This window comes from Myotis daubentonii, chromosome 10 (genome assembly GCF_963259705.1).
Source record: "Myotis daubentonii chromosome 10, mMyoDau2.1, whole genome shotgun sequence".
Taxonomy (NCBI): domain Eukaryota; kingdom Metazoa; phylum Chordata; class Mammalia; order Chiroptera; family Vespertilionidae; genus Myotis; species Myotis daubentonii.
The window spans coordinates 17,604,604-17,621,465 of NC_081849.1; the positions used below are offsets into that span (position 1 = coordinate 17,604,604).

General features: G+C 39.5%; 1 protein-coding gene across 10 annotated transcripts in view; it reads right to left on the reverse strand.

The window, feature by feature from the left end:
• Positions 1–16,862, reverse strand: part of CADPS2 (calcium dependent secretion activator 2) — a 485,821-nt gene that overhangs the window by 11,389 nt on the left and 457,570 nt on the right. For 9 of the 10 annotated variants that reach the window (XM_059711675.1, XM_059711674.1, XM_059711681.1 and 6 more), the window contains one exon: positions 14,781–14,888. The exons of the other annotated variant lie outside the window; for it this stretch is intronic. In XM_059711675.1, coding sequence (XP_059567658.1) covers positions 14,781–14,888 — 108 coding nt within the window. The remainder of the gene's footprint in view (positions 1–14,780; positions 14,889–16,862) is intronic. 10 annotated transcript variants of the gene reach the window in all.

Consider the following 16,862-nt stretch of genomic DNA (forward strand, 5'->3'; position numbering starts at 1 on the left):
CCAGTCTTATGGTTAAATACAGGCCTAACCTACACTTATCAACACTCCCAGCAAGACCCACGATGGAAGACAGAGACTCCCGTCTCCACGTGGCAGCTGAGGGCTGGCTGACGCAGAGCAAAGTAGGGGAGCTGAGAGGCGAGTAGTGTGGCCCCCTTTCATGCTACTCTCTCCTTGACTGAGCCCGTCACTGGCTTTCTCTACGCCTCAGTTTTCTCATCTGTAATGTGAAGGGCAGATTTTATGAATCTAAAATAATTAGACTCTGATAATCTCCAGAAATACCATGAGGTTATATTTGTCAGAGTAAAGGGCATGATTAGAAACAATATAGCTTGTGATTCTTGTAAAAATGAGGGGAGAAGCTAAATTGCCATATTTTTTCTTTTCATATGTGGCCTAAATATAGCTTTATTCTTAAAAACAAAATGCAAGCTTAGAGCTCCAGAACTTTCTATCACCTGTTTGTTTTTTAACTTACTCATTTTGGTATTTTAATGAAGTAGTGCCATATAAAAGTCAAACAAAGTGTAATGAGGAATGCATGAGATTTATAAAGAACTGTAAGATACAGTTATTCTTATTACTATTTTCTTTATGAATTCCGATTATAAAGGAATCTGACATTTTTCTTAATCGAGTGCATCAGTTAAAATGTCATTTAATTCTTACAACCTTGATGGATGGCTATTGTCATCCCCATTCTGCCTATGAAAACTGAGCTTATGGGTAGATAACTGGGTTTAGATTAAGCAATTAATCCAAGTTTATGCAAGTATAAGTGGCAGGATTTCGATTTTTATCTTCTATCTAAACTCCAGAGTCTGTGCTCACGACTCTAGGCTATTCAATTTCTTTCTAGAAAACAGTTTGTTCTGTCAATAAAATCTCTGATTCTTGAAGGATAATTTGTTGCTTCTAGCAGACAACTAAGAAAACAACTCGATCATTCCTGGTGGCTCTTGCTAGTCGATCTAACACAGGATTGTGAAGTCATACAGGAGATACTGTTAAGTCCTTCACATTTCCTTACAAGTTAATGCAATCTGCATTTTCAAAGATATCTGTAAACCCAATGATGTAATATGTAAATAAATTATTTAAAGAACCACACTCCCTGTTAGGTTAACCAACCAAATGGCTCTTAAGCTACACATCTCCCACAGGTCCCCTTAAGACATTTTAAAGTGCCATACACCCAAATGCTTAGGAATACCAGAAAGGATTTTTTTTCCCACTGTACCAAAACAAGGCAATGTGGACAAAGGTCGTTGGTTCATTCATAAGGGGACCTGACCCATGTTTGTAGCTTTCTTCTTTTTTAAAACTACAGAGAAGTATTTGATTCATGTCTTTTTTCTTCCATGTCCAATAGCCTCACATTCAGGGTGATTTGTACTTTAAAAACTCTACCAGGAAGTCTGCAAATGAGAGTTCACGAGCACTATGATGAGGAAATGTACACAGAGCTAACCTGGCAGGCTTGGCATACAGTAGGTATCTAGTAAATGCTTGTTAAATACTGGAAAAACTTTCCTGTTCTTGAAGTTCAATACTTTTTTCATACTTTCTCTTTTTAAAAATGTCTCAATGTAATAACCAAGATATTTTCAGGTGAATTAGAATCTTTTCAGATACAAAACAGAGTGAGTTACAGAGCAGGGCAAATTCCAGAACTTGGGAGTCTCACAAGCTCTTTTCCACTCACTACTATGACATTAACCCAAACTTCCTTCATTCCAAGGTGTCCTGACGGTAATGTTATTCCACTAGCCTGCCTTTCTCCACACTACACAGGAGACTAAAATAAAACTGTTCTTAATATTCATACTGTTCTTAATATTCATCATCACCAAGCGGGCAAGTACTTCTGTACATTTACTTTGTGGTTCGTTTCCGAATGTTATAAAGACTAATGACTATAAAGTGAAAATTTCAGATGATCAGTTGTTACTAAATGATGAGGTAGACACTAGTTTGACGAATCTTTTGACTAAAATGAACTCGGGTCAATCCAATTATACTGGCATATGCACCAGTTTGGGGCACAGTCACAGTCCATGAATAGTTCATTGGGGCACTTTGACCTTTTCATATAGTTGAATGGTTCATTTTGAACACTATAGATAACATTTTGGTCAGTACTGCATCTAAATCAATAATGAAGGGTACCTGGGTAAAAAATAAATTGGACCCCAGGAACTGCAACTGAATGGCACAAGTTGTTTTGAGATAAAACCCAGGTCTAAGAATTAGCAGACTTTTTTTTGCTTCAGTCTTCTTATAAAAAAACGGGGAACAATCATTCCAAAATGAGTCTTCGAGAGTGCGGTAAGGACTGAAGCACATGGCTACCTTTCTGCCTCTGACTCAGTGCACTCCCACGGGAACCCTTGTCAGCAAACGGAGCGACCCGCTGCTCTGCTGGATGCTGGGTTTCTGGGCCAGTCCCCTGTCTCGACGTTTAACCCCACACGGTTCCCCAGCCAGATCCAAGTTGACCTTTAAGACTCAGTTCAACCATTATTTCTGCTATAAATCCAATACTCTCTCTTACTAGGTAGAGTTAGCTGCTCCTGTATTTCTGCTCCTAGAACTCCGTACGAGTGTCTATAAAAACATTGTAGAATGTACTGTATGTCCACCTCAATGGGCTGTATCCACAAAACAGCAATGATTCATATTTTTATTGCTACCTCCAGCCCTTACCAGAATGTCAGGCACACAACATGCATTGTCTAGTTGTTGAAGGACTGAATGCTTTAAATATTTGGAAATATGAAATGCTACACATATAATAGTGACAGGGCAGCTTTTCAATAGAAAAAGGACAGAAGAGTGTCAGAGCCAGATTTATTGCTGACTTAAACCATGGTTCATGAATAGAAAAGTAATTTGATAGATGTTAAAAATGTAGAAATCACCCAAAAGTAAACAACTGATTTTGGCTAAAGGAATTGAACACAGGACTTAAACAGAGCTTTAAAGGTGACAGTCTAATTTCATTTAGGTGATGAGTTAAATACAGGAGAAAGTCCTAATCACCCCCATGTCTATGTCCATATATGAGTGTCACACATATATACACATTTGCACAACAGTCTGATGACACTCCCCGCTGTTGTTGATGTGTTCAGGGGGCTGCCTCTCCAGCAGGTGCTCAGGGCACTGGTGCCCACTCCTGGGGGCTCTCTGAGGCTTTGGGGCACATCTGGAGCAGGGCTGGCTGTGCTGTCTGTGCATTTGTACCTCTACCTGACCTGTCCTCGTGCCTTCTACACTTGTTGGCTTTGTGCGCTGTCTGTGAAAAGGGCAGAAAACATCACTGCGACGGCATTGCTGACTTCAGTTTGAGGGAACCTTAGAGCACCCTCCCTCCCACCCCCCCAACCCCGGGAGCTGGCGTGAGCCTGGTTTGGGCAAAGAACTCTTAGAGCAGTGGTTCTCAACCTTCCTAATGCCGCGACGCTTTAATACAGTGGTTCTCAACCTTCCTAATGCTGTGACCCTTTAATACAGTGGTTCTCAGCCTTCCTAATGCTGCGACCCTTTAATACAGTTCCTCATGTTGTGGTGGCCCCCAACCATAAAATTATTTTCGTTGCTACTTCATAACTATAATTTTGCTACTGTTAGGAATCGTAATGTAAATATCTGATAAGCAGGATGTATTTTCATTGTTACAAATTGAACATAATTAAAGCATAGTGATTAATCACAAAAACAATATGTAATTATATATGTGTTTTCCGATGGTCTTAGGCGACCCCTGTGAAAGGGTCGTTCGACCCCCAAAGGGGTCGCGACCCACAGGTTGAGAACCGCTGTCTTAGAGGGTGGAGAGGGGAGGGGGCGCCCTTATCTCACAGTCATGGCACTTGATATTGCAAACACTGGAGCAAGGTACACATTTTGTGTTGGGCCTCACTTTCAGCAAGTTTCTAATCATGCTCTTGTAACAGACAGAAATAAACTGACACATGTCACAGGTGATCACTAGAATGTATTTTGAAAGGGCATGTAAAACATTTTAATTTACAATTTTTTTGAAAAACCCATCTGATACTAAGACTATAAGCTCCCTTAGGGTGAAGACGGTCTATCTTGTGTCACATTATATTCTCAGCCTCTAGCACAGTCTGTGGCCTCTAGGAAATGCCCAATAAATGCTGGTTGGATGAGTAAATTATTAATAAGAGGGGTTTCACTTTCCTATTCCAATTAGAATCCTACTGAGTCATTGTGACAGTGATAGCCAACCACGTGGGGCCACACCGATGCCTAACCTTTTAATCCCCGCATTCACCACCATTCCTTACACATAGTAACTATCCATTCAAAACATGGACAGAATGAACATTCTACATTAATAACCATATCCGTTGTAAGGGTACACGACAGGCAGTAACCTAGGGGAAAGTCAGCGGAAAGAGCTGTGGACAGTACATGAAGCCACATCTGAGGATCAGGAGAGCAACAGTACGGGCGGTAATGGATCAGAATGCCTAAGCAGCGACGTGGCTGGAAAGAATCTTGTTCAGCCACATTCAAATACCGCATCCCATTCCTGACTCTGAACCTTACGCACGACAGAGGACACTTTGAGAAGTTTCGGAGAACAGCCACAGGATGATTAAAGGGCTAGAGAGGGGCCTATGAAGAGAAGTTAAACAAACAGGGATTGCTTGTTCTGGAGCAGACAGGTATGACAGGTGGCTTAATAACAGTCTTCACATAAGGGACAGATCCTTCCCTAGAGCAGTGGTTCTCAACCTTCTGGCCCTTTAGATACAGTTCCTCATGTTGTGACCCAACCATAAAGTTATTTTTGTTGCTACTTCATCACTGTAATGTTGCTACTGTTATGAATCGCAATGTAAATATCTGATATGCAGGATGGTCTTAGGCGACCCCTGTGAAAGGGTCGTTCGACCACCAAAGGGGTCACAACCCACAGGTTGAGAACCGCTGCCCTAGAGAATGCTGGTTACCTGCTTTTTGTTCTCCACTGAGAGGAAAAGGAGAAATGGGTTTCAAAAACAACATGAAGGCCTTAGCTGGTTTGGCTCAGTGGATAGAGCATCAGCCCGCAGACTGAAGGGTCCTGGGTCTGACTCCAGTCAAGGGCACGTACCTTGGTTGCAGGCTTGATCCCTGGCCCTAGTTGGAGGGCATGCAGGAGGCAACCAACTGATGTGTCTCTCTCACATCAATGTTTCTCTCTCTCTTCTCCTCCCTTCCATTCTCTCTAATGGAAAAATATCCTCGGAACAAAAACCCACCAAACAAAAAACAAAAAACAAGAAAAAACAGCATGAAGAATTTAGGTGAGGCAGAGGTGAGAACCTTCTTTAATCTGAACAAAATATTCTGCCCAGATTAAGAGAGCAACATTTAGATGGTCACTTATCTAGGATTGAGCTGAGATCGAGAAATCGAGGGCTCTGTCTCAAGCTTAGGTGTTTATAATCGTGGCCATCTGGCTGCCTCTGTGCTGCCCACTTGTGAGCGGCAGTGACGATGCTGCAGGGAAAGCTTGCGGAGGGGGTGGCTGACAGGGGGAGTTAAAAAAAGCCCCAATAGCAAATGGCCTTAAAGCCATGCATCACTTGCTGATGGAATTCGGTCTGAAGAGAAGGAGAGTAGTAGCTGTCGGTTCTATGAGAACATCACACTGGTTCACAGACAGAGCTGCTGGCCTCACGGGAGGCCTGTGTATTTCCATGAAGGCACCGTGGCCAGTCGCAGTGCAAGCATGCCAAGTCACCAGGGAAAGCCGGGCTCTGCATGGGGAAGCCAGAACGTCAGCCCATCTTAAAGGTGAACGCAGCACGAAACCAATACCGAGTAACTTTTGGAATGCTCAACTTGTTTCCAGTAATCCTTTCAACTATTGTGTGCAAAATCAGTAGAAAGAATATTCTAATTTCTTCAAAGACTATGAAGTCTATGGTATTGGATGGTTGCATGCATGCAGATGCACACTGAAAGCATCTGGTGTTTAGAAAAATATCTGGATGAAAAGGAAAGTTTTGTCATCTTCCATCATCAAAGCCAATTTTACCATTACTAAGAGTGTTCAGGTGATCAACAACATTTCCCCCCCTAGTCAAGTAGAGACCTCAGATCAGTCCGCATGTGAGATTTTTTTTTTAAATCCTGAGCACTATTAAAGGTGAGTTAAGGCTCTGGTGGAAATCTAAAGAGCATCCGTAAATCTGAGCACTGCTCAGCTTTTGAATTGCTTTTCTTCTTCTCAGTTCTTTTAAATGGTTTTCTATGGCAGGAACATTTTTCTTAATTAGTCACAGCTAATTAGTGTTCTGGCATAGACAAGTAATCAGAAATGTCAGAGCTGCAAGGCTACATCTCCCTAATCCTTTGATAATAATTTAGCCTCCTGGGAGGGCCCCAAGCTGCGGTAAGTAGTGACTGACAATAAGGCAAAATTAGGTGGGCAGCAGACCATTAGGATAGAAAAATAAAAAGCACTACCCAATCCCGCTGAGCACCATCAGGCAACTAACTGCACTGCCAGATGAGGTGCCTGTTTAAGCCTGTGTTGTTAATTAGCTGATGCTACCAGACCTGCCACATATGTCCAGGTGCCTCATGCAAGGTTGTGAATTTCTGGGAATGAGCCAAATGACAATTGTGTCCCATGATCACATTTCAAGAATATAAGTAAGGAGGCCACATATTTCTTGAAGATTATTTTGAACTATCAAAGAAACAAGATCAACAAGCTACCATGCGTTTTCTTTGAGGCAATTAGGCACGCTTCTCTCAAGTTTCTCAGGTTTTCATTCACCCACAGCTTAGATTCAAATGAGGGCCTCTGGCCGCTCCGGGCCCCGCCTGGGCTTGCCAAAGCTGTTTTGGCACAAACCACACATCAAAATAGACCCCTTAAAAAAATAAATTCTTACACTTACAAATAATAACATGAAAATAAGGGTTATTAACGAAAATGAACCAGACGGCTGTAATGTGAGAGCAGAGGTTTAAAAGGGAAACAAACTTTGAGGGGGAAAAAAAAGGTAAAGAGCAAACTCTGTATGGCATTTACTGAGGCAGGTAAGACAATACACAGAGCAAGTGTGACTATGACTATCTTAAAAAAGGCCAAACCACTTCAATGCAAGCCCAGATGCTGTAGGTAAAACAGTGCAGGAATATATACAATTAAGAAAACACACACACACACACACACACACACACACACACACACACACACACACCCCTCGGAAAACAATGTGCTAAAGCAGCTCAACCACACAGTGTTAACACACGTGACTGCAACATGAATGAAACGCTGCTCAGAGAACACAGATATCAAACACTCAGTCAAACTTTGTATCTGTTTTCAGTACACAACGAGGCACCAGGGTACACAACATTACCTGTTTAGAAATAAATGATCTCAAATAGCCTCGAGTACATCACTGAACTTATATCATCCATCTCTTTCTAGTGATAGAAAAGAAATAGAATTCTTATGCCGTGTGACTGGAATGAATGTGCAATTTTGAGTGTTGATAGGAGAATCATGGTTGGGCATAACGGACCCACAGTTAATGTTTCATATTTGAATCTTTTTTCATATACACACAAAGCCAAAAAAGAACATACTCTGTAGTGGAAATCTACACACATTTATGCAGCCTACAGAAAAACTTTCCAGCTACTTGAGAGGGAAAGGTCACTGAAAAGAGGAACACTGTTATTTTTAAATCGACATCCACATTATAAGAGAATAGATCTCTACTATCATCCAATTTACGACATGTAAGAAGGCGAAAAAGTCTTTAGACTTAGTGGGGTCTGGCCTGCCTTCCTAATAGAGAGGCTAATTATATACACAAAGAAATTAATCCAAGAATATGACTGAAAAAGTAGATGGTCAGTGGTAAACACCCCCTCTGAGGGAGTTATGGAAAGAAAGTTTAACTAGCAGTCATTCTTACCCAGGCTCTGGTGACTTCCACTATTCTTGGGAAATCAACATGACAATAAGCCGAATTTTTAAATAACTTAAGGATAGTAATATTGATCTTACTGAGGATGAAAATACATTCTCAAATCAAAAATTTGGGCATTAGTGTGAAATGCTAAACTCAAAAATTCTGAGCATTTCCCCCCTTTCTTATTTGGAATAAGTGCCAAATTAGTTTTTTTGAGAACCACACTTACCTGTAATAGTTGTTTTCCCAACTTCTTTTCCTTTTCATTGCATTGAATCATAAAATGGCTACTGAACTCATCAATATAGTTGAGGTCAATTTTACTTAAATGTTTAATTTAGAGTTTCTTTACTGAAAAGAATTTTTTTTCAAGGAAACTTCTGAGAAATTAATCCTTATCAAACACTGTTTGGATGAATGTAGCTGATTAACTACCATTTAAAGAATTACTTTTAATTTTAGAAGACACTGCAACAGTATTTTTTAAAAAATGTCATTGAGATGAAACTCCCCAATAATTAAATGTTTAATCAGTTTATAACACAAGAGAATGTTTCATTTGCATGATTTGCCAATTAAGTACTGCACCCTGATGTGTCTTCAGCAACATGAGCACTAAATGAAATTGTTTCAAAGGGACTCATGGTGGGCAATGCCCAATCAATTGGCAGAGGTATAGAGGGGCAGGTTGGTGCACTTTGGCCAACCCCTCAGTGTTGTAATGTTCTTGGCCATCAGGAGATGACCTCAGAGGGCGCTCTTGCAGCAATTCCTCTAGATGTCAATTCTGACATGTAAAACATCACCACTTTCCAACCAGAGACCCAAAGCCCTCCAGGAATGTTACCAGTGTCTCTCCTGACACATGGGCACCTGTGGCTGGCACTGTGTGTCCTGAAACCTGAGAGTGTGGGAAGCAACATCATAGTAGACATTAAGGATGGAGTTTAAGAATTAGAAAATCTTTGTTCTATGTTTATATTGGGATTAGATGAGTTGTAGATGGTTTTGATTTGATAAAAAATTTAAAAAGACGACGTTAGACCCTCGGTTTTGTGGACCTCCATGTAATGGACAAAATTTTCGGTCCATATGTCACATGTGAAAATGAACACTCTGTTAATTTTAAAATGCTTTTAACAAAGATTTGCTTATAATTAAATTAACGGTGTCCTGACTTGCTGGGTTGATTCCCGGTCAGGACATGTGCCTTAGTTGCAGCTTCATCCCCGGTTAGGGGTGTGCATGAAGCAGCAGATCTATGTTTTGCTCTTACATCCATGTTTCTCTCTCCCTGTCCCTTCCTCTCTCTCAAAAAATTAATTTAAAAAATCTTTTTTAAAAATGGAGAGGCTGATTCACAGTCTTACTTAAAAATAAATTAACAGGTTTATTAATTCACTGTTATGTTAACAAATTTTAGTAAATAGGCCATATGTTGGAAAAAACACTGTAGTAATCGCCCTAGCTGGTTTGGCTCAGTGGCAAGAGCATTGGCCTGAGGACTAAGGGTCCTGGGTTTGATTCCGGTCAAGGGCACATGTCTGGGTTGCCAGCTTGATCTCCAGTAGGGGGCGTGCAGGAGGCAGCCGATCAATGATGTCTCTTTCATCATCGATGTTTCTATCTCTCTCGCCCTCTCCCTTCCTCTCTGAAATCAATAAAAATACATTTTAAAAAAGATTTCCATTACTTTATAACAAAACAAAACAAAAAAAACACTGTAGTCTACATATTTAAATCCAAGAGTCACCATTCATAAACAAAGTTCACAAATGATTATTGTGTGATCACAACGCATTGCATGCTTGGGGTGATTGCTGCTGTTGTCGCGTGGCATGACTTTCTGGAGCAGTTTTCACACCTGCGGCCAATGTTCCCACGTGCGCTAAGCCTCACCCCAGCCCGTGCACTTGGTGACTCGCTGAGACTAGTGAATGCACCTGAGAATATTACAACACCGAGCGGTTGACTAAAGTGCCCCAAACCTGCCCCTTTGACCTGTGTACATTTACTACATCTTCAGTATAAATTTAACATCACAGTGATGCATATAGAAAACTCTTCTGTGAAATAAACCTTTCATACTTAATTTTAATTACACAAATGTGTCAACGTAAGTAAAAACAGGTAAATGAACCAACTTGTCAATTTTTAACATAGGCATTCAGAAAACCTACTTTTACTATATAATGGACTTTCGGCCTTAATGGACACCCCTTCGCCTGATTTAGTCCGTTATTTTGAGGTTTTACTATACTGACATTCACATTTTATATTAAAAGAAAAAAAAGGACACGGGGTTAAGAGAGATCGCCTACAAAGTGGAACAACCTTATGGTGAATCCATTCTCTCTCCCACTACAGGAAAACTTCCTTAAAGATTTCTCTTACCCAGATACTTTTTTTAAATTGAAAAAGTAAATTTAGCATGTAGATTTTAAACTTACCATAGCATGTGCACCAGTGATTACTAGAGAGGCAGAGACAGCCTCTGCTTAAAATATTCTGGTCACTCAGAAACACTTAGCATGAATACAGAATATGTGAGTTCCAACTCTTTTCCAAATCTGGGATTCAGACCATGGTGGCATATACATAGAATGTCAGATGGCACAGATTTTTTTTTTTTATATATAGAATCTCTTTTCTACTTTCTTATCCACTGCACTTGCTCTTGCTTCTTGTGTGGGATACCCTGCTTTCACCTGGTCATCACAGAAAATCTTAAGAATTGCTACTCTGGGCCGGTGGCTCAGTTGGTTGAGAGCCCTCACATACTGCAAAAGGTTGTGGGTTCCATTCCAATCACAGGAGGCAACCGGTCGATGTTTCTCTCTCACCTCAATGCTTTTCAATGCTTCTCTCTCTCTCTCTCTCTCTCTCTCTCTCTCTCTCTCTCTCTCTCTCTCTCTCAAATATAACCTCATGAAAGAATAAAAAAAATCCAAAAAATAAAATAAAAACAACTGTTAATCTTAAGGGTGGAAGACTTGGCATGCAAACAACACAGCAATGTTAGCCATTTCTAAAATTAGAGCTAATTTAATTTAGATGGTTTAAAATCTGGAAGCGATTTCAGAAATCATCTGGGATTCTAGACCAACTTTTTCAGTTCATGTGCACTAACTATACTCAGCCTTACACAGGTGACATAACTTCTTAAAACTCAGACAATTAATGGCACATCTGTGGCTGAAATTCAGGTTTCTGTATTTCTGGTCTAACCCTCTTCCACAACACATTGACCATTTCAAATTTTGCAAGTAATGAATTATGGTAGAGATAGCATGGACTTTGAAACTAGAGACACAAGGTTTCAAAGTCTGATTCAACACTTACGTCACTTATCTTCTCTGAATGGGAGATTCCTTAGACGGAAAACGAGGATAAAATGGAGGTGATGGCATAGAGCCTATAGGTTAGAAATGATACTATAGGTAAAGCACCCCGCACGTGTACCAGGAGGTACCCCAGGAAGAGTAGTAGTAATAGCTAAGGCTATTATTACTTTTTGATAATTTGAAAAGATTAGGGACGAACCTAATTGAAGTTGATTCCTTCTATTAACAGCATAGGGCTGCCATAAATTATTTATATATTTTTGAAGTCATTTGTTTTAAGCAAAAGTGTTTTATAAGTTTAACCACTTATGGAGTGTAGTAGAATGTCTTGATATTTGTCCTATTATTAACTTTAAAAAATATAATTTATTGATTTTTTTACAGAGAGGAAGGGAGAGGGTGTCAGAAACATCAATGAGAGAGAAACACCGATCAGCTGCCTCCTGCACACCCCCCACTGGGGATGTGCCCGCAACCAAGGTATATCATCTTGACCGGAATCGAACCTGGGACCCTTCAGTCCGCAGGCTGCGCTCTATCCACTGAGCCAAACCAGTTAGGGCATATTATTAACTTTTTTTTGATCTTCAAAGGATACTATTAGTTTTAACATCTCAGGATTTGGTGTGTGTGTGTGTGTGTGTGTGTGTGTGTGTGCATGTGCGTGTGCGCGCATGCACACGTGCACGTGCACACGTGGGTGTGTTAAGGGATTAATTTCCTTTTGTACTCAGAAGGTACTTTAATTAGAATATAAAAAGTTTGTCATGATGTCTGAATAAAATTGTTCTCTTCAATCTTTTATCTGTAATAGACTAATGTTGCTAACAGTATTTACAGGGTCATTATTTTCAACTGTTTCTTAACACTGAACAATATTATTTTAAGCTCCAGCCACATGGATTTCCAATAATTATATAATGTTTCTCAGTAATGATCTGTTGCTTAAGATACACATTTTACACTACCTTTCAACACATACTTGATAACCTCTCATTTACTAACTGCAATTGAGGCAAATTCAGTCTTGGCTAATTAGGGGCTCTTAGTACCCCCTTATACATGTTATTCTTGATGACATACCAATAGAATTAGAGTCTACTTTATTTTTTAATTATAATAATAAAAATGTGAAACTTAAAAATATTAGAACATTTAAGGACATTTAACTATTTTACAAATAACAAGTCCAATGTTCTACGGGGTGTTTGCAAAATGGCAGAACTTTCCCAACCCAAACCAGAATGATTGCTTGTCCAGGGCTCCTTTCAGAAGCAAACCCACAGCCAGGTCAGGTGTTTAGGCACTGAAAGGAAACCATCTATAGCTGGGACAAGTAAATAGCACATCATTTTAATGTTGGCTTTCTTGTGTCCACTTTAGTTAGTTTCATTTGTTATTGTTAACAGTCTTCAAAAGAAGTTTGGCGAATAAAGTGGAATTGAAGTGGGAATATCATTAGAGAGAGAATTCTACCTCTATAAAGTTATGAAGTGATAGTAAGCTTTGCAATAAATAGGTCACCAAGACAACAAATTGAAGATGCTAAGAACACACATGCGCGCGTGCACACACACACACACACACACACATGCCTACAATGGCCTATTTCCAGAATGACTCTACCCTTCGTCACCACAGACTATGTGCTTTAGCTAGACTAAAGGAACATAAAGGGAATAACAGTAATTCAACTTTCCTCTTCTGTTTCACATTTTTGAAAATTACCACATAAGCAAAAAAAAAAAAAAAAAAAGTAAGAGGACTAGGAAGTGAAGCATATGTTTGTAAATTCAAAGCAAGACCAAATGGAAGCAGAAGTTGCTAATATGGTTTCAGTATTTTGTAAAAGAGCCAGCTGGATGGATGACAATTTTTCTACCCCTGCAGGGCATCAAAGCTTTTAGGAAATCATTCTTTTCACACATATTAACACTTAGCTTATTAAAACAGATGATACTTTTATTGTAAAACAGCCTGGGTACAGGCTAGACACATAAAGCATGAAAGAGAAGACTCGTTTTGACCACCCAATCTGACAGAGACCCTGACAGGGCAGAACAGGGCGGGGACGATGACGTAGCAGGACCTTCTGTAAGTGCCACAGCTGACGTGTCACCATGAAGCCCGTGAATTGCTGTTATGAAAACATTAGCCGTAGCTCGCATAATTAAATGAAACTGCCAGAAAAGCATTTCTAAAATGCAGAGATGTACATAAATAAATACAGTTCAAAGAGAATCTTACATTTCAGAATCAGCCTTGTGGCAAACAGACAGTTATGTCACAAGCAAAGTAGCATTTCCTTTGGACTGACTGTGAATAATTACAGATGAATGACAACATTGTTACTGAAATGGACTGCTCTCTTAGTCTCCTTTACAGATATTCAAGAAATGGCTCCAGGATCATGAGACTTAAAGTCCCAGTCCCCTCCCTAGTCTGTTTGGCTCAGTGGATAGAGTGTAGGCCTGCGGATTGAAGGGTCTCTGGTTCGATGCTGGTCAAGGGCACATGCCCAAGTTGCAGGCTTGATCCGCGTGCAGGAGGCAGCCAATCAATGATTCTCTCTCATCATTGATGTTTCTAACTCTCTCTCCCTCTCCCTTCCTCTCTGAAATCAGTAACAGTATATTTTAAAAAAATAAAATCCCAATGCCCCATTTCTAGGAGCTCTTGTGAGTCAGTGAAGACTTTCCTGCTGACAAAGCTGCACTATTATACCCGCTAGCACACATCAGCACTGTACGTCAAGGTCAAAACGTTCAACAACAGCAGCGGCAGGTATCTGCTTTCACTGCAGCTTATTTCTTTGTTTGACTGAAGAGTATTTCACTGACTTAAAACAACTTTTAGGGCAGGCCCACATCCATTACAATCAGATCCTGTTTATGGAGCGCTGCAGAGGTCAGTGAAATGACGCTGGACACAGCGGTAAACTGATGATCATCTCGCTTGTTAAAATGCACTTCAGAAGGGTTTTGAGATTCTCATTCTAACAGTGACAGTTTTCATGTGCAAAGAGAAGCCAATTAAGGTTTCCATCAGCAAAGAATTAAAATTGTCAATGATATTAGCTGCATGGAAGAAAAAGGATCAAAAAAGGAGAGTCTAGCCCAGCCACCATGGCTCAGTGGTTGAGCATTGACCTATGAACCAGGAGGTCACAGTTTGATTCCTGGTCAGGGCACATGCCCAGGTTGCAGGCTTGATCCCCAGTGTGGGGTGTGCAGGAGGCAGTCGATCAATGATTCTCTTTCATCATTGATGTTTCTATCTCTCTCCCTCTCCCTTCTTCTCTGAAATCATAATATATATATATATATATATATATATATATATATATATATATATATATATATATATATATATATAAACACACACACATATCTGCTTTGCCAACACATCAAAAGGCAACTTTCCCCTTCAGAGCATCTGTAATGCCAGCACACCTTGCAGAGTAGTTACTTACATCAAACAACTTTTCTATGTACATTTCTTCATTGACCTTTTCTCGAAGAATATCCTGATTCTGCCGAACAAACATAATGTAGGTGTCTGCCAGATCCATTCCTGGTTTCTGTGGCGAGGGAAAAGCATGGCAAAGAAAATAATATCAGACATCGGTTGCAAAAATATTTAATCACAACCCTGGAAATCATTCACTAATCATTTCAAAAACTGCTCCAGAAAAATATGCTCAAGCCCAAATGAACAGTGACCACCTTCAGTAAACTCCACAATTAAAGTAAATAAAAGTTTATCACTGATGCCTATAACTTGAGGTTGTAGTTATTCATCATTACTAAAATGATGAGAAATATGTGGTTGTATACTAGATATGTATTTTTAAAACGTCTATCTTGAGTCTTTGGTGAGAACATCATCCAGTACATCAAAAAGGCTGGGGGTTTGATTCCCTGTCAGGGCACATACCTAGGTTGTGGGTTCTATCCCCAGCCAGGCACATATGGGAGGAAACCGATCAATGTTTATTGCTTCTCTCTCTCTCTCTCTCTCTTAAAAGGCTATCTTAAAAGGTCAATATGCCAAGCAAGACAAATGAATAACTTTTTCAAAAAATTCCCACATGCAATCATTTCCTAATTTCATATACAATTTGCTTCCCATCATCTTTAGGAGATTTATCCACATCTATTAAAAATAAATATGTTAGCTTTCCTTGGTTGCCTTCCTCAACCACTATGGTACTTAAGGAATACAAAATAAATTTTCTTACTAACCTGAATAAAACCTTACTAGGAAGATACTGGGCAAAAAACATTTAATGTATTCAAAATGAAACAAAGCAAAATTTTGAGTTTATCCATTGCTTCTATTCATTTACATTTATCGACACTATCTCAAGGTTTTATTTTATTTTAGAAATTTGATAAGAGTATTGATAAAGATCCAAAGGTGTGGATTAGATGACTTTCCGAAGTTACCCAACATTTGGTGTTAGAGGAGATAGGGCAGTGACTATGATTCCTTCCTGCTATAAAATCAGTACGAGGAAGGGACCAAACCTGAAGGCCCCTCAAGAGTTTTCCTTCTAGGCTTCAGGTCCTCCTTGAGTTTCACATAGCTGAACAGTTAATAAAAACGTTCATTTGTATGATCCTCCCCTGGGGTGGAGTCATAATCTATATTGATTTACTGATTCAATTAGAATACGGCATTAGTAATAACAAAATTATAGAATTGATGCCAAATAAGTTAGTCTTGCATCATTTTATATCCACAGAATGCACTTATCTATAATAATAAAAGTGTAATATGCTAATTAGACCTTCCAGATGAAGCCAGGGCTGCAAGGGAAGCCCGGGTCCCGGGTGCCAGAGGAAAGCTGGTGCTGGCAGCCAGGGGAAGGAAGGCCTACTCTTGCATGAATTTTGTGCACCGGGCCTCTAGTGACCTCTATAAACAAACTCATTTTGCAAAAGTAAGTACTGCAAGGAAAGTAGGTGAGAGAAGATATAGATGATTTAACTATTAAGTAATATTTAATAAGGTTTTAACTTATTAAACATTAATAGTTAAATGAGGCACATGCTGTGGGAAAACAACTCAAGGTATACATCTGAGTGATGTTAGGATGGTTGGTAGTGCCTTCTCCTTAAATGAAGGAAAGTTCTTATCACTTAATTTTTTTTTTTTGGGGGGGAGCATATATTATATACAATGATAAAATTCCCTCTCTCTTAACCAGGGCACATTACAGGCAATGAGCATATCTCATTAATAAAATTTTGATTTTTTGGTAACAAAGTTATTTCTTGGTAATGAGCATCACAAGTTTTTACTGCTTTTCTATTTAGCCTAAAGGGAAATATACACCACACAAATTCAAGGATCCATTCAAACATAACCCTGATATAATAACATTAGTTTTCTGTTATAATTTGAAACAGCTATATAAATGTCTTTCCTTCAAGAGCTTCTATTGACAATGAAGGTAATATATTCCAAGCATATTGGCAGCAAGTTACCAAATTCATTCCTTCTCTATTTTCCTGCATAATTCTCATAAGCAATGTTTAAAAGTTGAAAT